Genomic DNA, 27,789 nt, shown 5'->3' on the forward strand with positions numbered 1-27,789 from the left:
ACACACACACACACACACACACACACACACACACACACACACACACACTTCTTCTAAAATATATTCACATTTCATCCATATAAGCTTAACTTCAGGTAGGCGGAACATGTCTTCTGATCTGACAACTCTTCTCATGCAAATCTTATGACAGTTAATACATCAAACCAGCCTAATTATTTCTAGCATCCCTCTTTTAATAAGGAGCAAACCCAGATCTTTGTGATTTTCCAGGGCCCCTCTGGGACACCTCAAAGATCACTGTAGGTGTAAAAGATATCCTAGAAAGTTCCCTTTCATGTTCTTCCCCCTCTATTTATTAAATTATTTGGGAAGGCAGACATCTAAAGAGTTGTCAGAAGAGCTTTGGACACCTGATTAACATATGATCATGGGTGCCTGAGAAACAACCCATTGGTTACTCGGGTCATGAAGTGCCAACGGTTAAAAGTAAATGGACCCGGGGCTATTTAGAAGACATCCGTCCCCATAAAAACTTGCACACAGCGTTCACAGCAGCATTATTCATAATAGCCAAAGAGTGGAAGCAAGTCTAATGTCCATCAACCGATGGATCAACAAAGTACAGTACATCCATACAATGGGATTACTGATTAGTCGCCCATAAAATGCAATGAAGTGCTGACACGTGCCACAACATGGATGAACCCCAAAAACGTGATGCTACGTAAAAGAGGCCAGACAAGGGCGCCTGGGTGGCTCAGTTGGTTAGGCGACTGCCTTCGGCTCAGGTCATGATCCTGGAGTCCCGGGATCGAGTCCCGCATCGGGCTCCCTGCTCAGCAGGGAGTCTGCTTCTCCCTCTGACCCTCTTCCCTCTCATGCTCTCTATCTCTCATTCTCTCCCTCTCAAATAAATAAATAAAATCTTTAAAAAAAAAAGAGGCCAGACAAAAAAGGCCACATCCTGGGTGACTACATGTATACTGAATGTGTATGACAAAATCATTGAGACCAGAGGTAGAGTAATGGTTGCCGGGGGGGGGGGGGGTGCAGGGGTACCGAAATGGGCAGCAACTGTTAGTTCTAAATTAGGAACTGGGAATTAATTAGGGCCTTACCAATGAGGAATTCATTACTTAGGAATTAATTCTATCTGTAATCAGGCAGAATTAGGTAGTGGGATGGTTGCACAACCTAATAATATACTAAAAACCACTGACCCGTAGGTGAATATCCTCTTTGTTTTCCTTAAAAAAAAAAAAATAGCCTATGCAGGTATGGATTTTAAAATAAGTAAAATAAACAGGAAATGCCTGTTTATATACATATACATATATACATATGGCATGTTCATAAGGGATGAATTTTTGTTCTTTGTGTTTTAAAACCACCTTTCTAGGATGGGACAAGTTCAACCTAAAGCACCAAAAGTGTTCTGGTAAGATACAGAGTCTCTGCTATCTAGAATAACCTTCTATACTGCAGGCAATGATCAGTAAGCCAAGGAGGCAAGCCCATCAAACCTGAGCAAACTTTGCTAAAATACAATATATTTCACAGTTTCTCTTCAGATGCAGCTTTTATAAAGCAATACAAATAAAATTCACTTTCCAAACTTTATCCTTCATAGTATCCTTTCGCATTCTGGAACAAACTGACAACTTACTACAGGGCAGGGAGTCTGCAGGGTCAAAACTATTTTCACAATAATGCTAAAATATTATTTATCTTAACTGGCAATGTGTTCACCATCTGTTTGCAAATGAATCAAAAAATATTTGTAAACGTTTGTTTCAATTTCTAATGTGGCAAGTATCGCTAGTTCTAACCCACATAAACAAAAGCTCTTTGGGCAATCTCAATAGGTTTTAAGAATGTAGAGGGGAAGATCCCATCTTAAAACACAGTGCTGAAGGAGGAAGGAAACAGAATAAGAAATGGCATAACAATACCATCTATGTGAATTAAAAATGCTTATACACAAGACAGCAATAATGTTTTGTTACAGCATTAAAAAAAAAAAAAAAGACACCCATTGAGCATCCCAGATGACTGTCTCCGAGGGAGACAAATGGCCTTGGGAAATCTCATCCAAAGGGATTGCAATACGAAGAGAGGGACCCCACAGAGACCATTGATAATGACCTGCCAGGAACTGAGAAGTGTGCTTAAACTCACCCTCTGCACAGGGGAGGGAGGATCCCAAGACCCCCTGCCACCCAAAAGAAAGTATCTGTGGACTCCCCCACCCAGCAGCAGCTGCCCAGGATGGAGCGGGCACCACCCACAGACCCTCTCATAGGCTCCCAGCACCAACTCCTTCCTGGAGATGCCTCACCAGGAGGATTTTTTCTAGCAAATCCAGGCACAGTAAGGAGCAGGGAAGCATCCATATCCATGGCCTGGGAGGGAACAGCTCCCAGGACAGGGAAGGCAGGTCGAGGTAGGTTGAGAGCTCAGAGGCCAGGCAAGCATCTTTACTCTGTTCAGACCACCTCGCTGGTGACCAAAGGGTTTCATTCAGTTGCAGGGATGAGGGCAGGAGTGCTGGCTGGGTGGGAAGCATGTGCTGCAAGCCTCTGTCATCAGTTAAGTGGACATTTTTAAGGTGCATGAGTTAGAGTGCCATGGTGCCCAGTTGGGGAGGAGGTGGGTATTAGGAAAAAGGAACCCAGCAGAGACACAAAGAATCCTGACTGGCGGGCCAGAGGCTGGAAGAACAAAGTTCTTCAAAAGGCACAGAGTAATCCACGAGTTCGGGGCCATGGATAGGTACGTACTAAAGGCTGCATGCTCCATCATATTAAAACAACCATCAACGATCAACATCAGATGAGGAGCTGGTTTCTGCTTAACCAGTGCCCTGACCAGGAGGAAGCTCGCCACTTGCCAAAGAAGCACATTCCACTGTCACTCGGCTGGGTTATGAGGTCCGTCATTGTCTGACAACTATTCTTTGGAGCGTTAACTATAGGTCCATGAGTTGTGTTGCACCCACGCTGGGGGTCATAGAGCAAAGAACCAGAGCACACCCATCCTCGCCTGCCCGGGGCTCCCAGTCTGATGAGATGGCCAACAACCCCACGGATGTTCTTGCCTTGAGTCCCATACGAAATGCCTAATCTCATCCTCCTCATCCCCCCATTGATTTTAAGCCGGCTCCTTCCCTTCCCGTCTGCATCCACCCTCTACCCCCGCTCCTCAACCCCAGCCTCTTTCCACAGCTCCCTCAGTGAGCTGTCCCCTTCCCCACTGCCCTCACCAGTATCCCAAGGACACACTCCAATCTGAAACTGCCCCTCTTCAGGACTAACCAGGTCAGTGATTTGTAGCGCCCAGTGCTAAAAGAAAACACATGGCCTCCTTCTTCCAAAAATGACGAAGAATTTCAAGACAATGACAGCAGAGCATTAAACCAAGCAGAGGTGGCAAGTCCCTAAAGCCAGCCCCACCCCACCCCACCCCTCTGGGACGTGGAGGGACCACCAAGCTGCTAACCACCAGCCCAGTACCCAACAGGCCAGGCCAGCAGCAACACCCAGTCCTGGTCAGCGGGTCAGCGACCCATCAGCCTGTCCTGCCGTGAGCAGGGGACGGGCTCTCACCACTAACTGCCCCAAAGAGGACCCAGAATCTCACCAACACCCCCCTTAAAAGGGATCACTAAAATTTGTTAGAACAGAAATTGCAAACAGAACTTAAAGGGTTGAAGGAAAAGCAAGGTTTCCGACTGGTAATTTTAAAAACCAAAGTGAAGTTTTGAAGAGCTCTTCTTCCCCACAACAAAACCATGCTCCAAATCACAAAAGCCCAAGCAGCCTCATCCTGGCTTTGGGGCAGCGTGGGGACTGGGCAGCGCGCCCCCCAGGGGTTACTGTCAGCACACAGAAAGGAGAAGCTGAAGGGGTGCGCAGCCTAGAGGACAGAGTCTTTGTCCCACTCCAAAGGTGGCCTCTCTAAGTCCTGAGAAGGGGAGCGGCTGCTCGTGACTCCCTTTCCAGGGTCACTTTTTCTTCGGCCTCTGGTTTCGTGAGAAATCACTGAAATCAGGAGACACTCCTCAGAAGACAGGATATTTCATCAAAGATGACCCAGCTGAAGCCACAGCTGGATTAACCGGTAAGAAGCTGAAGAGCCACAGGCAAAAGAAATTGACTCCACAATGTGAGGAGGCTACAAAAGTTCTGGAGAGTTGACCCCTGCACCGCATCCCTCCGCCAAGGAGACTGGACAGGAGTCCACGGCTATAAACACCCCCACTTCCTCAGGCCACTTACCGAGGCTCACAGCACCCCCACCCCCGCGGGCATCCAGTGCGCCACAAGTCAGAAAACAGTTGAATCCCAGGATGAGAAAATACAAAGTCTGATGATCCTGTCAGATCATGATCATCCCAAGACAAAAATACCGTCCACCCAGGCCGGAAAGGGCCAGCCTCTTTGTCTTCCACCAGGGGAGGGGAGGCATCACTGGGCCGTAGCAGGAAGAACAAGAAAGTGTATGTATGGCTCAAACACTACCCAAAAATCGAGAAGACTATCACACAAGCCTCAGGAGGCTGCCGGCAGCCGGTCGTGGCTCTGCAGCACCGAGTAGGGAGGAAAGAGAGTGGTTTGAAAAAGATGCAGCCTTCCAGTCCCGCGCGGGAGCCCGCGGCCAGCCGCCAGAACTGGAAGAGGGCACGAAGCAACGGAGGAGGCAGGGGCTCCCTGTACTGGGTCGATGCCCACTTGGGGCATGAAGGCAACACCACGCAGGCCATAATGAAGGCCATGGGCAGCACGTCACGTTCATGTACAGCCAGCCGAGCAGGAAGGGAAAAGAGCAGAAGTTGCTTGAGGAAGGGAAAATGAACCAGCAGGAAATCCAGGCCCTGGAGAAAAAACTAAAGAAAAATAAAAGAGAAAGCCAACAATGAGAAAGGTCCTATAAAATTTACAGTTGTATTTTAAACAGGAAAGCCATGAACTCTTGTTCATGGCACAGGACATTAGAAGAGCTCTCGCCACAGAGATTGGGGGCGGGGGGCGGCTGCCAATCTGAGATATGTTTTCGGACAAACACACCAAGATAGCAAGAGAGCTTCAACAAACGGTGTCCCTCAAAACAGCTCCAAGAAGTAAGCAGTCACCAGAAACTTCCTGGAAGGCACCCTCAATGACCAGAGAGCACCTCTGGCCCAGCCACCGTCACAGGTGGGATCTGGCTCCCAGCATCAATAATAAGCCAACCCGTGGGGTCTCCTTGCTGAAGGAATCCAACCTGGACTGGGAGCCCCAACACCAATTCCTAGGGGTCATCTGAGGCCTCGAGTGCCTGGCAGGCCTCCTCGCTGGCCCAGCTGGGGTCCCACCAATAGAGGCAAGAAATCCTTCTCCTTTAAAGAGCTGGATGTCACAGGCCGCCTGTCGTTCCCATCATTTCCACCATTTCCAAGACGGAGATGCCCAGCCCTCTGGGGAGATCACCACCCCACCCAGGAGGACTCCTGTCCTTCTACCTATGGTTCTCCTTAGACCTACTGAGAAAACACAATCTGCACCTTCCCCAAGCAGGAAATTCCTTTTGCCCAAGAGGGTGCATGCAGACAACAATCTGAGGTTTGGGGGTTTAAAAACCTGTCTGACCATTATAAAGACCATCACTCAAACTCTTTCCTCCCAGTGCCAACAATGAGCCAAACTGTAAGATGCTCCTCATCGTTCACTGGAGGAGCTTAGCCTCCACCAGGGTCCCTGCCTGCTGAGGAAGCCCCCACAGCTTGTCCTAGGCTCGTCTGAGGTCTCAGCTCCTGCCCTCGTATCTCTGCTTTACTGAAACCCTTCACTTCGGCAGGTAAGCGCAGGAGAACCACTGTGCCACAGTGTCAGAGAGGACCCAACTGGGTGCCCACAAAGATGGCCAATCCAGGGCCAACCCACTCATCTCCTCCCCAACCCATCCTCCCCGGCTCTTCTAAATGAGAGCTCGGAGATTGCAGCCCCACCCGTGGAGACCAGACACACTCCAGCATCAGCTCTACTGATGAGGGGACTTCACGCTGTTAGGGCGATTTGCACCACAACCCTGGCTGGAAGAGACTTATTCTCAGAGGGGCCCATTTGCAACTAACCTCATCCCTGATATGCCCGCCCCGTGGCTGCCACACCCACGTGGGAAACACAATCTCCAATAGCTCAGGTCTAGGATGACCCCCAACATCAACTTGGTCCACACGGTGCAGCATCCAAGTACGTTCTTGAGAAACCCCAGGATAATAGCCACATTCGCTCTGCAGGGAGCCGGCTTGATGCCTCTCAAGCAGCCAGCGTCCTTGCCGGGGTGCACACACCTTACCGGACCCTAGACGTCTCGGTGTAGGGAACATCTGTCATGGCACAGCCATGGTGTGGTGCTAGCTGGAATCCCAATCATCACGCCCATGGGACCAGCTGTGCAGATGACAGCCCAGGCCATCGAATACAAAGGGGACTCAAATGACCACACTCAATGCTACTGACACGCACCTCCACGAGCTAGACGCCACACTGCTCTGACACCTGGCATTACTGACAAGACCCCCCAATCCCACGGGGCAAACACCAGCCGCTTCGTTTAAGACGATCCATCACCCAGAGGTGCTCCTGGCTGCCACCCCAGCATTTCCAAAGCTTGCTTCTGCTGCCTGTTCCCAGGCATCCCGGTCCCAACGACAGGGGACCATCGTGCTGGCAAACCCACGACTGAAGAACTGCCCCACAGCAAGCTCCACGAGCATTCAGGAAAAAAGCTGCCAAAGCCTGGAAGAACATTCTCGCTCCTGGGCAGCGACACGGGAAATCCTGGGGAGATGTTAGAGCAGACACACAAGGAGTTAAGCAAGAGGAGAGCTGAACCTTCTACATCTATGGAGGAAGATTAATCATTTGAAAGGTGGGGAGTCAAAGACCCTCATCAGATGCAGGATGTCCCAGCACGAGGGCGCCCAGAGTCAGGAACTCTTAGACCACTTCCTAAATAGTGGGGACCTCCAATGCTTCCGATTGTTCTTTCACATCTGTTTCCTACTGGGCCATCTCCTTAAAACCCTTCTCTGGCCTTTCCCCTGAATGAGGAACTACCAATTTGAGGTCTGCGGTTTAAAAAAAAAAAAAAAAAATGTATTCACCACAAAAGATTACCTCAAGATCTTGTTCTCCACAGAATTAACTATTTAATTTTCATTGCAGCTCAGGTTTTAATAGTAAAGGACTGAGTGATTTATGTTGCATTTAATGCTCTAAAAGCCCTTTAGGTTTGAGTGAAAAAGAAATACAATAAAAACAAAGTTCCAATTGATCCAGCTGCCCAGCCAGGTTAAGGAACCAGTAATTTATATCAAACGGGGCTGGGGTTTGGAAAGCCTATGGTCTACCAACGTTTGCCAGGATTTGCCAGGATTTCAGTGGACCCTCCAGACTGTGCACAGAAGGAGGCAGACAAACGGAGGCTCAGAAAAGTAACTTTGCTATAAATTTCAGGACAGCAAATAATCGCCCCTTATGGGAGGCTCGCTGCATAGAGAACTGTACAAAGCAGGAGCTCTCCACCAGAGGCAACCTGTGCCCTCCTCGCCTCCCTGAAGACATTTAGCAACATCTGGAGACATTTTTCATTGTCACAACTAGCACCTTGTGGCAAAGAGCTACAGATGCTGCTAATCATCCTACAATGCACAGGACAGCCCCCCACTACAAAGAGTCATCCGGCCCCAAATGTCAATAGCACCGAGGCTGAGAAACGCTGGTCTCAAATAAAGACACTTGAAACCCCCGAGGCACCCAATCTTGTCACGACCCCCCACCCCCCTGCATCTTAGTATGCAGACCCGGTGCTCGGGGGGACAAGTGACTTATGCACATACACACAGACACAAGGCTTTGCGGTCTTGGAGCGGGTGGTTCACCAGTCTCTGATGCCATTCAACCCCTGACGCCCTTCCACAACCCCCCCCCGATATCAGGCACCCAAAGATATTGAGGTCAGAACTCTTCTTAGGGAGTATTCCCCCCCCCTTTTTTTTATCCTTCTAAGTAAAAGAAATCCTGCTCAAAAGAACCTGTGGCCCGTATTACCTCATTTAGACCTCACGGCCCGGGAACCGGGTCACGACTATTCTGATCACCACGTGACAGAGAAGGACCCTGGAGCACAGAGAGGGTTAGGTGACTCTTCCAAGGGTGAGTCCCGGGCACTCCAGGTTCAGGATCTCGGGAAATGCAGGGCACTCCGACTCCAGTCTGGCTTTCCATGGGGTTCCCGCTCCCGAGCCGTCCTCCACTCGCTGGCCAGCCCTGTGACAGCGCCCTCCGCGGGACACCCAGCCTGGAAGAGAGGCAGCGCCCTCCCAGGGCGGCCGCATCGGCAGGGAGAGGGCCCCTGCGTCGCCTCCCCTGCCTCCCCCAAGGGGCAGGACTGGGCAGGGAGCCGCGGTCTGTGCCGGTGCTTCTCATCTCCAAGTGCGCCCACCCGTGAACGCCACCCGCCACCCCGGCGGCCGATGCACAGAGCCAGCAAGTCAGCGCCAGGGCACATCACCCGGGCATCACCTGTCACCAAAGCGGCCACCAGGCTTCCTCCAGGCCCCTCTCTGAGCTCCTCACAGGCCCCCGCAGCCAGCCAGCATCTGGGAAACAATCACGGGGAGTCCCCGAGGAGTCCTCATTCTTCCTCCATTAAACCTCCCCTTGGTCCCCTGAGTCTGTCTCTACTTTTGTTTCATGGCAAGAGGCGGCCGGGGGTGCCAGCAGGCCAGCTGTGCTGAGGGACCGAGCGGACTCTCCTCCTCCAGCTGAGGCCGATGCCCGGGCTCAGACATCTGGGCCCCAGGACTTGTCCTCTGTCCTCATTTCCGGCCAACGACTCTTCAGTCTCACCACCGGCTTCCTGTTGAAAGCCACCCAGGGTGGCGCCTTCACATCCCCGGAGGCCTGTGACAAGCAGGAGACGGCATTTGAGCAAACTGTCTTCACAGGCACATTTTTCTGATAGTTTGTAAATAGGCATGTTCAAACTCGAAAATTTTTGTTTCAGAAAACAACAGCCACCCCGGTTTGACAGACGTTACCCATCTGCCATATGGGCAACACTGCCCACATCTGGCCCCGCCTGGGGCTCCTCTCTTAAGAGGCCCCAGCTCCTTTCCTTGACTGGCTAGCTCATCCCCCTAGTTGTGCCTGAGTGGCTTTTGGGAAGGGGCCGGGAAACGCCCCGTGTAGGACCAGTCCCCACCGCAGGAGAAGGTGGGTTTTCCGGACTCTGGTCCCCTAAGGGCAATGTCTGAGGCCACAAAGCATGGAGATGGTCCACACAGCAGCACCACAGCCCAGGATGTCTGGGGAGTGCTCTGCATCCTCGAACAGGCTAGAAGGTATGAACCCTGTCATTTGATGGAGAAGAAGAAAGAGGCCCAGAGAGGGGAAGTGAATGTGTCAAGAGCACACAGTGTCAGGGTAGGGAGGGTAGGGACTAGACCTGCACTCTGGGCCCCAGGCCTTAGTGTATTTGTGAGCTGGTGACATCATCAGAACCTTCTTACTTTTCATCCCAGAGAACAGGCTGTGAAGACGAGGGTCTCTTTCCCCACGCTCGGCCCCATAGGAGGAGCTAGCCAACTGCCCTAGGCTCGGAGCTGCTGCAATTTCCCTTGTGGGCATCCTGCCACTGGGGTCAGCCTTTCCCGTCAAGAGGGAGAGGACTGACACCAGACGTAGGGATCTAGGTGGGGCCAGAGCGCCCCCTGCTGTCTAATTGCTAAGCAACCCAAACCTCGGGTCTGCCTCTCAGATTTCTTGGGGTCCCTGCCCAGGAAAGTTGAGGGTCGGGTTCAGTGCATACCCCTCCTGGGGAGTTTCTCCTTTAGCTCTAGACAACCCCAGAGGAACCGCCAGGATCCCTGTTAATGGGAAACTCATGCCCACCATCATTTCCTTTCTCTCCCTTGCTGCACCCCCGAATGTGTCCGGTCAGCATCACATATTGGTGGCTTTCGGCAGCCCGGCCACTGAGTCTGGTACGTTGAGAACCAGAAATGACGAGCCACTGTCCCAGGCCCCGTGGAGTGTCCAGAGTGAGATAACCAAGGAAACAGAGAAGCAAAGATTTGATGAGGTGACTGCAGTGGGATGGGAGACCAAGTACCAAGCAAACAGATTGGGCGGGGGGGGGGGGGGGGGGGGGGGGGGGGCGGTTCTGGTGGCAGACACGTGAGCTCTCAAGAGGAAAACAGAGGGAGACAGAACATGGAAAGGCATTTCTGGGGGCAGGGACAGACACAGCCAACGCCCCTCCTCACTCATCCCTTGTCCCATCTGCTTCTTCTTCTTCCCTCCTTCTCTCCCTCCTAACTCACCATGGGCACAGTGGCTGTCCACCTCAAGAATCTCCCCACCTCTCCAGGCTGGCCTCTCTGGCCAGGCCCACGTCTGGTGGAATCCCTGGGACTCTACCAGCGCTCTCACCTTGGCCCTGCTCATGAACACTTGGGTTTCCTGAATCCTGCACAAGCCTGTCCACAATCTGGACACTTGAGCATTCAATACCTGGGAGATACTACACAGGGGATTCAGCAAAGTCTAAACCATCCTTTGGCCCTAAGAAAGAGAAATCATCCCAGGGAAGCAGGAAAAGTATAAAGGAGTCATGCTGAGGGAAGTTTCTCTACAAGTTCAGAGCAAGGATCAAGGTCACCTGGGCCCTTTTAAGGCCAGAGGAAGTGGGGAGGAAGGGATGTGGTCCCTATGGGCAATGGTGGCAGGATTTGCATGGAGAGGCAGAGTTAAGAGCAAAGACTTGAAGCAGGATGGCTCAGGATGAGTCAGTGGGAGGTCCCAACGAGTATTTCCCAGGAGGCAACTGGAAGGTTGGAAGCAGGAAAGGGACATAAAGATTCCCAGCAGCTATGACCAACCTGCACTCCAGCCAGGGAGGGTGGGGACAGCTTGAGGTCACCCGCATTTAGCAGAGCCTCGGCCCTTGAAGGTGTCCTGCAAACGACCATCTCCATAGGAGGCCAGCATTCAACTCAAGAGCCATTTAATACTCAAGGTCCAGATCAAAACAGAAAATTTAAGTCATACTCTTGTACCTTAAGCCTGTTCAGCATAGAGTGGGGATGATAAAAGTCACTCATAAGGTTACAGTGAGGCCTGTCTGTGCTAATACACCTTCCCTACCTGGCACCTAGCGGCCGTTTGAAATCATAACGACTCCATTCTACTTCTTAAAACCCGCTCTTCCCAGGGCTTGGGAAGCCTCTGCAGCCCCTTGACTTGCTCCTTCAGTCTCCTCTTGCCCCCTAATTAAAACGGTAGCATTTGTGAGTACTGCACATACCTGAAATCACTTTACATATATGAGCCATTTAATCCTACCACCCTGCTTTCAAGATACGTTCTGTTCCTTCCCAATTTAAAGGTGAGCAAACTCAAGGACAGAGCTCCCACATGCACACAATAGGGGTCTGAATGGGGGAGGGGGGTGTTACTGGATCAAACACCCCTCTCCTAAGCCCGTGTGCACAGGGTTCCCCATCCAGGACCCTCGAGCCACACCCTCTCCCTCCATAACCCCTCCCCTGGCAGCTGTGGGGGCCAGTCTCACTTCGTTTTGAGCCTCCATCTTTTCCTTTGATCAACAGACCCACATTTCCAAAGGCCAGTGTATTCTATGCACACAGATGTCTGTCTTCCCCTGAAGCCCAACCAGCTCCAAACGCCTGACCCTTTCCTCCAGCCTCAGCCTCAGGCACCGCCCCAAGAGCATGGGGTTCACTCTCTCCAGAAGGCTAGTTCAGGTGGCCGTGCTGGTCTCCTGCCCCCGATGTGGGGTCCTGGGGAGCAGCAACCTGTCCTCAGGGGCCACTCACAGACCCAAGCACGGTAATGGAGGACTCGCCTATCTCAAACCAGTGAGCCCTCCCAGCTCCCCTATTCTGGCTCACAACACTACCTTTCATCCCCTCCTCCGAGTCCCGAAGCAGTGCCCCTGACCCATCCTTCCCCAGCAGCGTTCTCATTCCCCCAACTGTCCTCTATGCTTGGAACCACCACCCCCCCAACTGCCTCTCAGATTGTCCCCTTTCCCCACATTCCAACTGACCAACCGCCCTTCCACAGCCCCCAGCAGGTTCGGGGTCAAATCCAAGCCCCCCCCCCGAGTCTTGACCACACTCTGGCATCTGTTAGAGTTAGTTCCCAGGGTGCATCTCAGCCAGTGAACCACGAACTCCTTGAGGACAGGAACTGGCTCTTCTTCCATTTTTTATCCCCACAAAACTGATCGGCCTGGCACACAAAACCATTGATCTATTTTGAGTAAATGATTTTGGGGATTTAGTTAAAGCAGAAAGTGTTTGGTTCATAGAGAGCCTTTGATTTTTTAAAAAATGTTAATTACATTTTCTGACAGAGAAACATGAAATTGCCCGGCACACCCACAGCCCAGGTCTATGCTCCTCGTGCGGCCACCACGCCTGCGGTGTTGGTGTTTTACTGATCTATTTGTTTATTCTGTTTGAGTGTTGACGAGTCACTCAAACATTTCTTGAGCCAATGAATAAAACTGATGTTAAAGCTCACCTGGTCCAGGGTGATCTGCACCTGAATACTAACTAGAGGCGCCCAGGGAGTTTGTTAAAAATACAACCCTTAGCCCCCTTTCTAAGAGTCACCGAATGACAATCTCTGGAAGGAGGCCAGAGGGCTTTCACTTTTATCCATTTGTTTTTAATTTTTAAAACTTTTAATTTTCAGACTTAATAATCAAGCTCCCACATACCCTTCACCCAGCTTCTCCAGATGTTAGCACTTCGGTAACGGTGAACGCCAGGATCAAAACCAGGAAATGAACGTGGAGATGTTAACTAATCCGCAGACTTCACTCAGATTTCGCCGATTGCTCATTAATGTCCTTTCCATGTTCCAGGAGCCAATCCAGGTCACCACCCGGCACTCAGCTGTTTGAGCTGACGGATCTCTGGCTGCGAGTGTGCTTGCACACGTTGTCATATGTTTGAGGACTGCTGTCTTTGGGCGTGTGTGCGAATCGTCTCTTCAAGTCTTTTCCCGTTTTTCTTTTGGAGAATCTCATCCTCTGTCCCTTAATTTTCAAGAGTTCTCTGCATATTAGGGATCTTAAACTCTTCATCTTTGCGGCGAAGCCCTTAGTTTTGGGTGTTGCAAGTATTTTCTCCCAATTTTTTAATTGTTTTGACTTTATGGTGTTTTTTGCCATGTCCAATTTACCAATGGTTCGTTCAACTGCCTCTGGATTCAGAGTCACGGTTTGAAATCCTTTCCTTATACAGAGCTTAAGTGGAATTTACCCAGGCTTTCCCCCCCCACACACACTAGTACTTACATGGTTTCATTTTTTACATCTAAATTCATGATCCATTTGAATGTATTCTTCTATACAATGTGAGCTATGAATTTAATTCTCTCTCTTAAAATGACTGCACAGTTTCCCAGCACCATTTATTAAAAAGTCTATCATTGCTTCTGAGATTCGAGATGCCACCTTTATCACACACTAAATGTCCATTTGTACTTAGGTTTATCTCTGCACTTTCTGTTCTATTTCACTGGTCTGTCTATTCATGTGCCATGGCCATACCGCTTTAATTACAGATGCTTAATGGTTTGTTTTAATGTCTGGTGAACAAACACTAATGGACCCTCCACCTTTCCAATGTTTCAGTGTTTTCCCTGGATATTCTAGCAGGTTTATTTTTCATATGAACCTTACTATCAACAAACCACGCCCCTCAAAACAACTCCAAGAAGACGTCACCAGAAACTTCCTAAAAGACACCCTCAAAGGCCAGAGGAAAGTTTCTCTGGCCCAACCATCAACACAGGTGAAATCTGACTCCCAGCACCAACAAGAAGCCAACCTGTGGGGTCTTATTCTTCCTGCTGAAGGTGCTCCATGTGAGCCAGAAGCCCCAAAACCAGTTCCTAGGAGTCATCTGAGGTGTCAAGTGGATGGCAGGCCTCCTCGCTCACCGAGCTGGGGTCCCACCAACAAGAAATCCTTCTCCTCGAGAGAGTGGATGTCACAGGCCACCTGTCATCTCTATGATTTCCATGATCATCCCAAAACAAAGATGCCCACTCCACCAGGGAGCTCCAGCACAGCCCCACCCAGGACGACCGCCTGGGCCCCTCCCTCCCCCAGCCCAGGATCCCACATACAGTTAGTTCCCCGAGACCTACTGAGAAGACGCAATCTGCACTTTCCCCAAGTTAAGAACTTCCTTTTGCCCAAGAAGGTGTATGCAGACAGTCTGAAGTTTGGGGGTTTTCAAAAACTGACCACTACAAAGACCACTGCCTAAACACTTTCCTCCTACCGAATGACCTTCTTAGTTTAACTGCTCCTACCAGCTCTATAAGTTAGAAATTTACGATGAACATAATGCTGTAAATAAGTACTTTTTTGGGGTGAATAGCAAGCATTCCCCAGTTATTCTGACGGGCAGCCGGGTGTGGAAACCAGGGGAACAGAACCAAGGGGACTGGGAGGGGGCAGCTCTGGGGGCATCTCCTGCTCCCTAGTAGGCGCCCTGAGAGAGCTGGACCCTCCACACCAGGCAGTGAGTGGGGGAGCTCAGCAAAGCCAGAAAAGGTCCTCCGGCTCACAGTGCTCAAACGATCAGTGATGAGCAACAGTTACCACGGCTGCCTCTCTGTGCTAGGTGGATGCCACAGGCCAGCGAGGCCGACTCAGGTGTGATCAGCACTTGATGGGAATAGAAGGGTTAAGACACCCCATCATGGCCGACCTGGAGATGAACCGAGGCACCTCACTCCAGCAGCCACGCACGGTTGTCTCCAAGACCTGGTCCTCTAAGGCATTATGAGAAGTAGAAGGCAGAGGACTTAGTCCCCCCTCCCCAGGGGGCATGGCCACAGCCCAGGGAATTTATGGGACGCTGGTATCGTAGAATAAGTTGGGAGGAACTGACCCTGTTCCCTCATAGAGGAGAAACAAACCCAGGAAGTGAAAAGACTTTCTGCAGATCTCGCAGCCAGTCAAAGTCAAAGCAGAGACCAGAGGACAGGTCTCATAGGCAAGGCTCCTTGGCCTCCACCGCAAAGCATTTGGGTGTTAGAGGCAATGCAAGGCTGCCCCCTGGAGGAAGGGCCGGAGAACTGCAGGCATCCCTTCACTTTGCATGCTGGCGGATTTGAAGACCCTGACCCTCCCAGGGTGGGGGTTGGGGGACACGGAGTTCTACTTTCTTTGCTAGTGGCCTCCTGCCGAATCCCCAGGACCCTGTCAACGAAGTCCTATCAGGGGCCCAGTACACAAAAAGCAGCTTTTCCTCTCACCGCGTCCCTGAAATCACCGACCCCAGGAACACCTAGAGAGAATGGCTTTTCATTCACGGAAGAGGCACTGGGATGGATGCAGTGAGGACAGAACCTGAGAAGATAAACCTGTCCGTCTCCTCGGAGGTGATAACGTGTCGGGTGTCTCAAACACAATCTGTGATGCCCAGAGAGCTGGAGTGGAACAGAGGGGAGGACCAAATACCCACCAAAGAATCAAGGGAGGGGCTCACGGCAGGCATCATATCTGAGCTAAGTATGAAGAGGGAATGATTTCAGTAATGAAGAAGCCAGTAAGAAAGTCCCAGGGAAAGAGAGAAGGCAGAGCCTCCCCTTACCATTCCCTGGTGCCTGCTTTTCCCCTCAGCTCCTCACTCCCTGCCCACCCAAGTCCTGGGAAGTCTCTGACACTGACGCGTCACAATAAGCCCCCACCCTCCGCTGCACCGGCCTCTCTGCTCAGGCCCTCCCCTCTCAGACCTATCAATAAGCAAAAACTGGTTCTTATGTACCTGCTGCAGGGGGTCCAGAAAATTCCAAACCAACCTCTGCCCCAAAGAAAGAGAAACCATCTCAGGGGAAGAGCAAAGTTTGCAAAAAAGTGACAGGGAGAGAGAAACATCTCTGCTAGCTTCAGGCTGCTGTCCAGGAGGAGCCCAGGAAGCAGATGAGGAGGAGCAGGCAGACGGGAGGAAGGCAGGAAGGCCCTAGATGGTTCGGCAGGACAGTTCATCTCGTCTGGCTGGGAGGCTGAGGGTCCGCCTTATCATTGCAGGGCCCTGATGGCTATTTCCCCTAAAGGACAGTGAGAAATGACTCAACATTGGGTGCGGGGACACCTCGCCAAATGTATCTAGAGAAATTCCTAGAACAAACCGTGTCCTTCCCTCTGCAGCTTCTCAAGGTGGGAGAGGTAGAGGGAACTCTGGCTTCACAGCTCTGACAGTGCCTGAAAACCCCTCCAGCTGTCAGACTCTGCCTCCTATTCTTGGGGCAGAATTTGTGCCACCCCAAGACAAAAGGGAGGGGAAGCCACAAAGTCAAGGCTGGGTAGCGGCTGAAAGGAAACCAAACCCAAGCCGCTGACTCTCCATGCAGTGCTCCTTGCTCACTGCACACTCTCCGGTCAGCTCTGAGTCTGGGCAGGAGATGGCAGCAGAGTGGCTTGGGGTGGGGCCCAGAGCCCCCACCACCCATCCTTGTGAATATGCTGTACTTAGGGGTGGCCCAGATCCTGTCCCTGGATCACAGAACACCCCGTCAAGAGAGGAGGCAAGACTGACACATAGGGAACTGAGAACAATCTGGAAATCCAGGGAAGTAAGAGGGAATCAGTGTGAACTGCGCAGCACGAGAGATGACCTGAAACCTGTTTCCGACGGAGCACCAAAACCCTTAAAGGCGCAAGGAGAAGGAAGGGGCTTGTCCCACCAGATATGAAAATATATTGTTACTGTGGTGAAAGCAAGAATTCCACAAGAGCTGGGGAGTGAAGAAGCTGACAAGTCCAACGTAGTCTTACCTGTAATACTCGCCAGGTAAATGGGACAGGTAAACAATTCCTTGGGAGCCATCCCTCTGAGCATCTGCAACAGAAATTTCCCTGCAGGAATAAAGAAAGAGGAAAAAAAAAAAAGGAATAAGGAAGGAATGCCTTCCTAGAGACGGTTGTATGTTCAGCCCATCCACCCATCTATCCACCCTACATTCTTATTACAATGAAATTTAAAACCCTGCTGGGGGGAGTGGCGCCAGTCTTCTGCCCTTCGAGATGAAATGTCCCTATAGGTAATAAGGGAGCAAATTATTGGAAAGAAAATACAAAAATAGAGTCTCTAATAAACTGACAAGTCCAAGGTAACCATAGTTTCTTCCCTGTGCTTTCCTACTGAATTCACCTCCCAAGAGTCTTCTGGAATCTTCTCTCCCTTCCCCTACCTCACTCCCACCCCTAATCCAGGACCAGGACCTCACGCCCCAAACAGCTCTCAGCCCCTCTCTCTCCGTCATCCCACTCCGTCCCCCACCCCTCTTGCTATCTGGGCCCTACCCACCCCCTTACGCAGGGGCGCCCCCTGCCGCCCACCCACAGCCGGTGCCGCCCCCTCCAGCCTCTGTCCCCGCCCGTCAGCACCGCGAGCCTGCGGTCCTCCCTCCCCCGCGCCATCAGGACTGACACCTGGGCTCGAAGGGCCCCTCTCACCTGCCCTGCGCCCGAGCCAGGCGCGCGCCTCCCGAGTCCCCGAGCGCGCGGGTGGGGTCACCCTCGGAGCCTGTGCACCTGCCCGCCGCCGCTGCTCGGGCCGGGTCCGCGGAGACCGTTCTTTTCCCAAGACCGACCCTCCTTCCCCGCGTGTCTGTACATTCAACGGCGTGGGGCCCGCTGCGGGGCGGGGACCCCCGGGTCGCTGCAGGGAGAGACAGACGCGTGGAAGCGGCTCAGGCGGTGGAAGGGGCCGTAGGCACTTCCCTTCAATGGTAAAGAAGAGCTGAGTTCCAGCAGCCCTCTTGGCGCAGTGGGCAGCGCGTCAGTCTCATAATCTGAAGGTCCTGAGTTCGAGCCTCAGAGAGGGCACGGCTATTTTGCTGTGCTCCGATGCGGTGTGTGCAGAAAGACTTGCTGCGAGGGGGCTCAGAAGCCCTCCCGGTAGCGGGACGCCCGCGACGGAGGAACGCACGTCCCCAGCAGCAGGGAGCCTCATTCAGCAGGAACGCAGGCGGGAGGAGGGACCGCGGCCCCGCTGCCAAGAAGGAAAAGCCGTAAGTGAGAAAACGCGCCGTGTTGGCGCTGCTGCGCGGAAACGGACCGAGCGTCGCCGAGTGGTGCGCTTGCTTTTGCGGCAGCTGCGAAAGTGCTTCTCCTGGATCGCTTCTCTTTGCCCCAACTTCTCTCTACTTGGAGCAAGACCGTGTCTCCACGTTCTTTTTCGGCTGTCTCCAGAGGCTGTACCCTCGCTCCATCCCAGACCCGGCTTTCAAGAGCCGGCCGAGGAGTGGGGGGCAACCTGGGCAGGCAGCGCGGGCCCCCCACGTGGCCCAGGACCGCAAGGTGGGGCGCTGCCCTGGCGAGGCCTCGCTCTACCCACAGCTCTGGCTGAACCCGGCAAGTTTTGATTATTCGGTTTACAATAGCTTCCAATTACTTTGTGATTCAGTTTCCCATTATTTAGAAGTATATTTCTTATTTTCCAAAATAGGGAAATTTCTAGTTTTATTATTCATTTCTATCTTAATTGGTTGCATCGTGGTCATAGTGATGTGGTTTGAAGTGGGGTTCCCGAACCAACGGTCAAAAAAAAATTCTTGAGAGGTTTTTGGTGCAAAAAGGTGGGGTTTTTTTATAGCCCCGGAACAGGACTCTTGGGCAGAAAAGAGCTGCAGTGGGACCTTGAGGAGCAACTGATGATCTACTTTGGAGCTGGGGGAGTTAAAGGAAGTTTCCAAGAGCATTTTCGTATGTTAAAGATTTACAGGATCCCGGAGGCCTAGAGATTGTCAAGCCAAGGTGGTTTTTCCCTCTAGCAAAGCACTGACAGTAAAACAGTTGGGAATTCCGGGAGGAACGTCTTACTCTGCCTGTCTCAAGTATTTGTCAATGGGCTGCAAGTTATAAAGAAATTTAATTTTATCTACATTTTTGCCTTTGTTCTTCACATCAATAAAATATTTATTTTATATGATATATATTTTTACTTTTTTAATTTTTAAAGTAAGCTCTACACCACAGAGGGGCTTGAACTCAACACCCGGAGATCAAGAATCACATGCTCTACCAACTGAGCCAGCCAGGCACCCTGGTCATAGAATATATTCTATAAGAATTAAATCCTCTGAAGTGTATAGCTCAGTGTATGGTCGTGTTTTGTAAATGCTTTTTGTGTATGTGGGGAAAAAATACGTATTCTGTACTGGTTGTACGCATTGAACTACATTTCCTACTAATGTTCATCTTCTGTATTCTTTTTTTAAAATGTTATCTTTTTTGTCTGTTTCAACTGTTGGTTATTGATAGATTTGTCTATTTTGTCAATTTGTATATATTTTGAGGCTACATTAATAAATGCATAAAGCATAGAATTTTTGTATCTTCCTGGGAAATGAACACTTATGAAGTGTTCACCTTTCCTGCGAATACTGCTTTTAATTTTAGACTACACGTGGTCTAATAGTAACATAATGTCAGCTTGCTTTGATTTAGTGTGTAGAAGCATTTTTTCCTATGAGTTTCATACTTTCTGTATGCTTGTTTTAATGTCTCCTTTAGGGGCACCTGGGTGGCTCAGTCAGTTAAGCATCTCCCTTCAGATCGAGTCCCACATCGGGCTCCTTGCTCAGCGAGGAGCCTGCTGATCCCCCTGCTTGTGCTCTCTGACAAAATCTTTAAATGTATATATCTTTTAAACACATATATTTGAGGTATTTTTAAACTAGTCATATAACCTCTACAGATTAATAGGAATATTTACTCTATTTACATTTAATATAATTTACTGGTATGTTTGGATTTAAATCTACCATTTTAATAAGGTTTCCCTTTTTGTTCTGCCTGTTTTTATTTAAGTTCTAGTTCATTAAGGGGCACCTGGGTGGCTCAGTCAGTTAAGCGTCTGCCTTTGGCTGAGGTCATGATCCCAGGGTCTAGGGATCGAGCCCCACATCGGGCTCCCTGCTCCGCGGGAAGCCTGCTTCTCCCTCCCCCACTTCCCCTGCCTGTGTTCCCTCTCGCTGTGTCTCTGTCAAATAAATAAATAAAATCTTTAAAAAAAGTTATTATGTTCCATTGTGCCAGCATTTTCCCTCTATCGGGAAACTGTACCCTTAATATTCTAGTAATTAATCTAGAAATTCCAATGCTACTATTTGACTTATGAAGACTACTATTAACTGGGACTTACATCTTTTTTTTTTTTTAAAGTAATCTTTACGCCCAACGTGGAGCTTGAACTCACAACCCTAAGAGATTAAGAGTGGTGTGCTCTGTAGACTGAGCCAGCCCAGCACCCGAGGACTTTTACCTTTTTTCCAGCAAAAAATTTTGGAATTCTTTTATCACTCCAGTCACTGCCTCCCCACTTACATGCTTTTTTCTTCTTTCAGTTCTCTCAGACACACGCCTAAGAGCAGGACTGCCGGGTCCCATGCTGACTCTGGTAGCTCAAAATGTTCAACCTAAACTGTTTTTCAAAGCAGCTGCACCATTTGGGGTTTCAATTTCTCCCCATCCTTACCAGCACTTGCTGTTGTCTATTCCAGCCGTCCTAGCAAGTGTGACGTGGTATTTCATTGTGGATTTGATTTGCATTTTCCTCAGTGATGGTGAGCATCCTTTCCTGTGCTTACTGGCCATCTGTGTATCTTCTTTGGAGATATGTCTATTCAAATCCTTTGCCCCTTGGACAATTGGTTTGCTTGTCTTTTTAGTGTTGAGTTATAAGGATTCTTTATAGATTTTGGGTAGAAGTCCCTTACCAGAAATAGGATTTGCAAATATCCTCTCCCCTTCTGTGGATTGTCTGTACCCTTTCTTGAGGTTCTCCCCGAGGTGCTCATTTTTTATTCCGATAAACTTTATTTTTGAAGAAATAAACGCTGCAGATGGAGTTGAAGCTCCCTTTTTGTCACTTACGACCCAGTCTCCCTCCCTCCCCAGGGATTACCACTATTCTGAACTTGATCTTTGTAATTCCCTAGTTGTTGGTTTAATTGCGTAAAATACACATAATAGAACTTATACCATCTTAACTCCCTTGAGGCGTATAGCTCAGTGGCATTGAGCACGTCCCCGCCACCGTGTCCCCATGACCACCAGCTCCAGAATCCTGATCACCTTGCCACAGTGAAACTGTCCCCAAACACTAACCTCCCATTTCTCTTTCCCTCAGCTCCCTGTAAACCACCCTTCTGCTGTCCGTCCCTCTGAGTGATGGAAGGACCTCACAGGAGTAGAATCACAGTATTTGTCCTTTTGTGACTGGCTCCTTTCACTCCCCACGAGGTCTTCAGGGTTCATCCACATTGCAGCAGGTGTCAGAATCTCCTTCCCTTTAAAAGCTGAAGCATACATTCCTGTGTGTGTGTGCATATTACAGACACATCACATTTGCTTGTCCGTTCATCTGTAAGTGGACACTTGTTCTCAGGATGCTTCCACCTCATAGCCCTGCAATGCCCCTGGGCCTCCACCTCCTCACCTGGAGCTGGTAGGAGACCGAGAACCTGGAGGGGACGTCCCCTACTCCTTTAGCCTTGGTCCAGGAACGAGGCTCATTCCTCACTCATGATCCATCGGCAGGAACTAGGTACCTGACCGTATCTCGGTGCACGGGATGGCACGCTCGGTCCCTGGCTTTGCACCTCCTCCCAGTGACAACCCTAAGCTACCAACTTTAGCTGCCTCAGCTCTGCCAACACCAAGCAAAGAGGAGGCAGAATGGGCAAGGACAAGGAAGCAGGCCTCTATGGCCTGATTTCAGGAGCTCGGCTTTTTCCCACCTGGAGAGGGCCAGACTGAATATTACAGAATGCCAGAATGAAAATCAGGCCTTCCAAAGACTCAAGTAAAGCCAGATATTCTCAAGCAGCAGCTGAGAGAGAGAGAGAGAGAAACTGCACGTGAGAGAAAGTGCACGAGCCCTTCCTGGGGATATGGTTAGACCAGCTCACGGAGTCTTAACCTGGGTCAGGAGTGGAGTGTTGATGGTCTACACTTAACAAACAAAACCTAAGTCTGGTGTAAAATTCCTTCCCCAGCCTGGAAGTTGCTGAGTGGGATCTAAGCAATCCATCACGAGGAGTTTGTTCTTTGAAAAAACTGACCACATGATCAGGCCATTTTGGTTTTTGCTCTTCTATTTTGCTGATTATAAAGGCAAGTTTCCCCACCCAAACCCAGAAATCAGTGGTAAGAATACTAACAGAAGAAAAATCCCTACGCCGTATCATAAAAACCTGTGCACACAGGCGAGACGTGTCCTGGGGGGGAGGGAATGGACAGAGGCCCGGCCACCGAGGGTGAGGCAGCGCTATCAAGGCCACGGAGGCTGCCCTCCCCTCAGCCTGCCAGCCTCCTCTGGGTCTTCACCAGCAGGAACACGGCACGGAAACCTCAGTACAAGAGCTGGTTTAAACCGTGGCACTGTTCTTGGAACCCGTGACCAGATAATGGTTGTCAGAAGACACATCACAACACAGGATGGCCGTAGGCTCCTCCACCTACGGGGAAGGAGGCTAGAAGAGTGACCACAGGCAGGGGCCAGGCGTGGGCCACAGCTGAGTGCCTCACTTGGGGCTGTTTCAAGGGTAAGGACAGACCTAGGGCTCGGTCTGGAGACAACGGGGCAGGTCTCAGGGCTCACGGTGGAGCCTGTGAAGTCACAGAACCTTGAGTCCTCATTCCCCTGGATATAGTAAATGGACCCAGATACCACCCCAGAGGTATTTTCCGGCACTGTCCTCGGGACCTGGCTCACTGGGATCTGGGTGTGAGCTCTGAGAGCCTGGGTCTGCACATCCCTCCTCCCAATACCTGAAACAACGTTTGTAGAGAAGGTGCGGCTATGCAGTGGATCGCCTCGTCCAGTGCGGTCACAAAATAGCTCCCTGGTGAAGGAAAGGCAGGTGGAGAGGCCAGAGACAAGCTTGCATTCCAGTCCCAGCTCCATCCCCAAGGTGACTAGGAAAAGAGCAGCTCTTCCTCTGGCTCAGTGTGCCCATCTATAAAAATCAGAGACAAGAGCCCAACCATTCCCTCCTCTGGCCCTATCCTCCTGCCACACTCGGGATGGTGCTCCGTGTCACTGCACAAAAGGACAATCAGATGGGGCTTCATGCCTCTTCTGCCTGCCCGTGTCTCCAAGCTGCTCTTCTGCGTAGGAAGGCACCGTTACAGAGAGCCAGAGAGGAGAGGGACGGGGACAGAAGACAGGCAGGGCGCCAGGCCACAGAGGGAGAGGCGGCGGTGGGCAGGGCGGACGTGGGTGCACAGATGGGAGCGGCAGGGACACAGACACCTGCGTCTCCACTTGGCCAGGCTTGGGGCTTAAGAGGGAGGAACAGAGCCTGGAACGAGGCTGGGCCCCGACTCTGCAGAAGAGCAGATATCCTGGGGTGGGACAGGACCCCTAGGGGGGTCGCCTGGCTTCCACTCACCACAGGAGGCAGACTGGAGGTTGTGGTGGTTGACATATTTACGAAGGACTGCCTTAACCTTCTCCCTCCGGTGCGTGTGGAGAATGATGATATCGCTTGTCCTCGGGCCTACTAGCACCCACTCCTCACTGGGGTCATGGGTAATGCTGAGGATCTGTTGGGAAGGACCGGAGTCAGCACTCCAAGCTGCCCACCCCGTCATTCACACCCCCTCGGGAGACTCAGCCTCCGGGCCCCCCGCCCCGGGGACCACCCTCAGCCCCCTGGTGGCTGCCCAGACACCTCTTGCCGTAATTCGTGCTGCTGCAACCTCTGGTAGCACCTCAGGTCCCAGGAATATAGTCTGGTGTCTTCTCCTCCTGTCCAGAACTTACTGCCTGCGATGTCCACACAGCGGGACCCATATTCGGGGACCTCATGCTTCCTGGTGGGTGAAGAACTCAGAGGTTCACACGCTGGCTAACCACCAGGACGTTTTGGGCCCAGGAAGCCCCCAGGAGTGCCCCACATCTATTCTCCACACGGACTCACCTAGTCCTACTGCACAGGGGGGCAAGGGAGGTCCAGAAAGGCACACAAGCCTTCCCAAAGGCCTTACTGTCCAGCCCTCCCCTGGGCTGTACCTGATCAAGATTTGGTTCTGCAAATCCCAAATCTCAACAAATCCTTTGAAACAAGCCAAGCAGATCTGGGCATTGGAGGAGAGCGCCAGGGAATAGCATATGGGGCCCGTGGAGGCCAGCTGTGCCCTGACACGGGGTGTGGGTGCCAGATCCCACAGCGTCAGGTTCCGGGACAGACCCCCAGTGATGAGGCGCCGCCCGTCAGGGAACAGCTTGCAGGCAAGGACGCAGTTCTGATGGTCCTGCAGGAACAGTCCCCACCCTCACATCACCGGCTCGAGGCCCGGGCTCCAAGTCCCATGACAGAGGTCACGTCGGGGTTCCCCCAGCCCTCCCCGAACACCCACCACACCTGCAAGTCCAGCTGGGCCTGTGGGGCCTTGTTGCAGGCATGTAGAGCGCTCTCGTCCCAGACCTTAATGTAGCCGTGGCCACACGTGTACACGCGGTGAGTCGGGCCGCTGATGGCAACGGCGTAGACTTTATTTCCATGGCGGAGCCTGCCAACCTTCCAGCACCTCCAGGGGACCCTCTACCTGACCACGGCTTCATCTGGAATGGGTGGCTGGGGAGAGGAGAAAGCAGGTGCCCATCGTCCACGGGTGACCGCCTGCCCGGTCCTCTAACTGAATTCCTAACTGTTCACCCAACGTCCTGAGACAATGCTGCTCACCAGCAGTAAGAGCAGGGCCCGGCTCAGAGCGCCACCCCCACCCTGGACACAGCTCTAGAAGAGGTGACACCATGAGCCGAAGGCCCTGCACGGTGGCAGGGAGAGCCGGGAGCCGAGTTCCAAGGAAGCAGGGAGCTGCAGGACAGCCACCCCCTATGGGAGAGAGGACACACTGCAGGCTCTCCCCTTTCCTTACTTTGGGGGGTAGTGGGGAAGGCAAAGATCCCAAGTGCAGAAAAAATACGACACTTACCATTGCCCTGAGAAACGACCAGACTTCTTCACTGGGCGGAGGTGAAGGGCAAGGCCGGCCTGCAGGGAAAGATCAATGCCCCCCTGCTCACAGCTCACAGAGAGGGCGGCCAACAGCAACAGAACCACAGGATTCAAGGGGAAGGCTGCTTTCCCCGACACCAGGCCTCGCGCCTTGTCCCCCATCCGAGGCCCAGCCTTGGGCTGCCACCTTCCCTGCCCACGCGTCCCAACTGGGACTTACCAAACTCGGGTCCTGGCAGGAAGCTATGACACATGGACAGGAGCGGGGGCGGGGGGGGGGGATTCAGTGTGATCTGGAGAGCTCTGTGCTAGGATCCCCTCTCCCAGGGAGAGCTCCCCCCTCCCACCACCAGTCTGGTTCAAGGGAGACCTACCCGGATCCCAGCTCTGCTGTGGCTTGTGGCTCCTCCTGGGGGAACCTACTGGCCTGGAGCTCAGATCTGCCTAGACTCTGGAGGACCCACTGCTGCAGGGTCCTAGTGCTCATCTTCTGATAAACCAGGCCATGCGTGTCAGGGAACCGGGGGGCTGCTGGGGCATCCCATACACCCCCTCCGGTTGGGACTGTGCTTGATGCTTATGCTGGGAGGAACGTGCCAGAGCTTTCTGGCACGTTCCTCCCCTCCTCTGGTTCATCATAAATACTGAGTATACTAAACGAAGCCTCTTCCTTCTCTCTACTCATGTTCTCACATCAGTGACGTCCCTGAGCCACCGGTTCTAGGGCTGGAGAAAGGAGCCCATCAAACTGCGCCTGGTCGACCAATTCGTCCTGAGTCCCTGCAGCAGGAAAGCAGATGCAGATACACAGATGTGCACTGTTTAGGGTCTATTTGCATGGGTCTGAGAACACCTCTGTCGGCGAGAGGGTTCAAAAGATTGGCTGCTGACCAATGTTTATCCTAAATGTTGGCAGTGAGGGTGTTAAGGGTGAAAGTGTCACACAGACGTTTTGAGATGTTAGTAGCAGGTGTTATGTTTTTCTTTCCAGACATACAGAGGGCATTTCCAGTCCTACAAAATCAGTCACCCACTAGTCCGGCAGTATACCTCTCCACTGAGGACTCATCCCCAGTGTGAACAAGGGGCAACGGGAAACCCCTCACACATCACAGCCTCTTTCCCTGCCTTGAGGGGGCAACGTGGAAGAACCCAGAGGAGTCATGCGAACACGAGGCTCCGTTTGGATGGAGCAAGGTCCCGCCATGACAGAGACGTTGACTGGTGGGAATATTCGTCTCTCCTACAGGGCAATTCTGAGAACCGGATGGAATCACGTGTGTAGAAGACGCAGAATCAGGTAAGGCTAGCAGTCAGCCCCTCCATCTGTGGACTGTGCCAGGGACCAGAGCTTTGAGGATGTAAGGCAGACCACGTGCCTTCTTCCTCCAGGCCTCCCAACAGGTAGCCCCAGAATGGGCCTGGGGAGACCCAGCGTTCCCCAACAGAGCACAGAAGCTAAGGGTCAAAATGAGCGTGGGAATGGGGTGGGGATCTTCCCCATGGAACCCATGACCTGATGACCAAGCTCCAATCCTTGGCTCTGAGACCCCCACCCTCCCCACACGCCCCAGCTGTCACCCCAGAAACGATGCGGGGGCAGCTGGATCGCCAGACTCTACTATTCTGGACACCTCGAGTTCTCGCTCGGTGTCTGGCCTTGAATCCAACACTTGACTTAGCTGATCCCACTGCACCCTCCCGACTGCGAGCCCCATTTTACAGATTTTAAAAACCAAAGCTCAGGTGAGCAAATAACTAGAAAGCACAGGGAAAAGGTTCAAATCCTGCCCCCCTTCCCAGGTCCAGCTCTGAACAGTCTCCTTTCCTACCTCCCCATGAGGAGAAAGACAAACACCCACTGTAGGTACAAAGGCAGGTGCCCTCCGACCTAACGCTTAAGTCCAGGCAACATGATGTTCCAGCCCAAGCGCCGTCTGTGACAGTAGATGATTGGACGAATCCCATGGCAGCAGGAAGGGACTGGGGAAACGTTACAGGAGGTGCAGAAGGTGGAATACAACACAGCTGTTAAAAATAACAAGGACACAGGGCGCCTGGGTGGTTCAGTCGTTAAGCGTCTGCCTTCGGCTTGGGTCATGATCCCAGAGTCCTGGGATCGAGCCCCGCATTGGGCTCCCTGCTCCTTGGGAAGCCTGCTTCTCCCTCCCCCACTCCCCCTGCTTGTGTTCCCTCTCTCGCTGTCTCTACCAAAATAAATAAATAAAATATTAAAAAAAATAATAACAAGGACACATCTTCGAGGACCAGGAAAATTCCAAGGAGTGTGATGAGGAGAGGGGTGGATCCAAGGTCCAGAACCAAGTGCATAATATGCTGCTTTGGTGTAAAAGAAGGGTGGCATTGAGAACCTATCTTTGCATATGTTTGTATGCACATAAAGTAGGAGGATGAGTTGCCTTTGGGAATGCAAATGGACATACCAGCAAGACTACGGGAGAAAGATCTGCCTCTGCCTAACTTGGGATAGTTTCTGCACAGGTGTGGCTCTTTGAACCCCAATTTAAAATTGCTAGACCCTGAGTCTTTTTCTTAACCAAATCCTTTTTCATCTTCCCCGAAATAATTTGGGGTCCTCGTGATGCTTAGTTGCTTGTTTAAATAATTTAACAAATTCACCCTGACACGCTTCAGGCTCCTTTAAGTGGGCCCTGTGGAGGGGGGACCCAGAGCGCGCACGCGCGCGTCACACACACACACACACACACACACACACACACACACACACACACAC

At 51.7% G+C, this 27,789-nt stretch overlaps 1 protein-coding gene, 2 long non-coding RNA genes and 1 other non-coding gene across 4 annotated transcripts; 1 reads left to right on the forward strand and 3 right to left on the reverse strand.

The window, feature by feature from the left end:
• Positions 1-7,880: 7,880 nt before the first annotated feature.
• On the reverse strand, positions 7,881-11,978 carry LOC141370527 (uncharacterized). The gene is made up of 3 exons (XR_012374611.1): positions 11,929-11,978; positions 11,154-11,275; positions 7,881-8,909 (listed from the first exon to the last, which is right to left on the reverse strand). It is a non-coding gene; the product is annotated as an uncharacterized lncRNA (long non-coding RNA).
• A 4,007-nt stretch (positions 11,979-15,985) lies between these two features.
• LOC141370529 (uncharacterized) lies at positions 15,986-18,053 on the reverse strand. The gene is made up of 3 exons (XR_012374613.1): positions 17,518-18,053; positions 16,837-16,917; positions 15,986-16,109 (listed from the first exon to the last, which is right to left on the reverse strand). It is a non-coding gene; the product is annotated as an uncharacterized lncRNA (long non-coding RNA).
• Positions 17,817-17,889, forward strand: TRNAM-CAU (transfer RNA methionine (anticodon CAU)). The gene has a single exon. It is a non-coding gene; the product is annotated as a tRNA-Met (tRNA).
• A 4,383-nt stretch (positions 18,054-22,436) lies between the features above and the next one.
• Positions 22,437-25,719, reverse strand: LOC112836850 (transducin-like enhancer protein 7). Its single transcript, XM_073879982.1, is given in 11 exon segments — positions 22,437-22,526; positions 22,840-22,913; positions 23,463-23,616; positions 23,745-23,886; positions 24,086-24,327; positions 24,438-24,650; positions 25,012-25,070; positions 25,255-25,277; positions 25,409-25,553; positions 25,556-25,625; positions 25,627-25,719. Coding segments are annotated over 11 exon segments (1,305 nt in total).
• Positions 25,720-27,789: the final 2,070 nt, after the last annotated feature.

Source organism: Callorhinus ursinus, unplaced genomic scaffold, assembly GCF_003265705.2.
Source record: "Callorhinus ursinus isolate GAN/ISIS: 27379988/994484 unplaced genomic scaffold, GSC_fseal_2.0 scaffold37, whole genome shotgun sequence".
Classification (NCBI taxonomy): domain Eukaryota; kingdom Metazoa; phylum Chordata; class Mammalia; order Carnivora; family Otariidae; genus Callorhinus; species Callorhinus ursinus.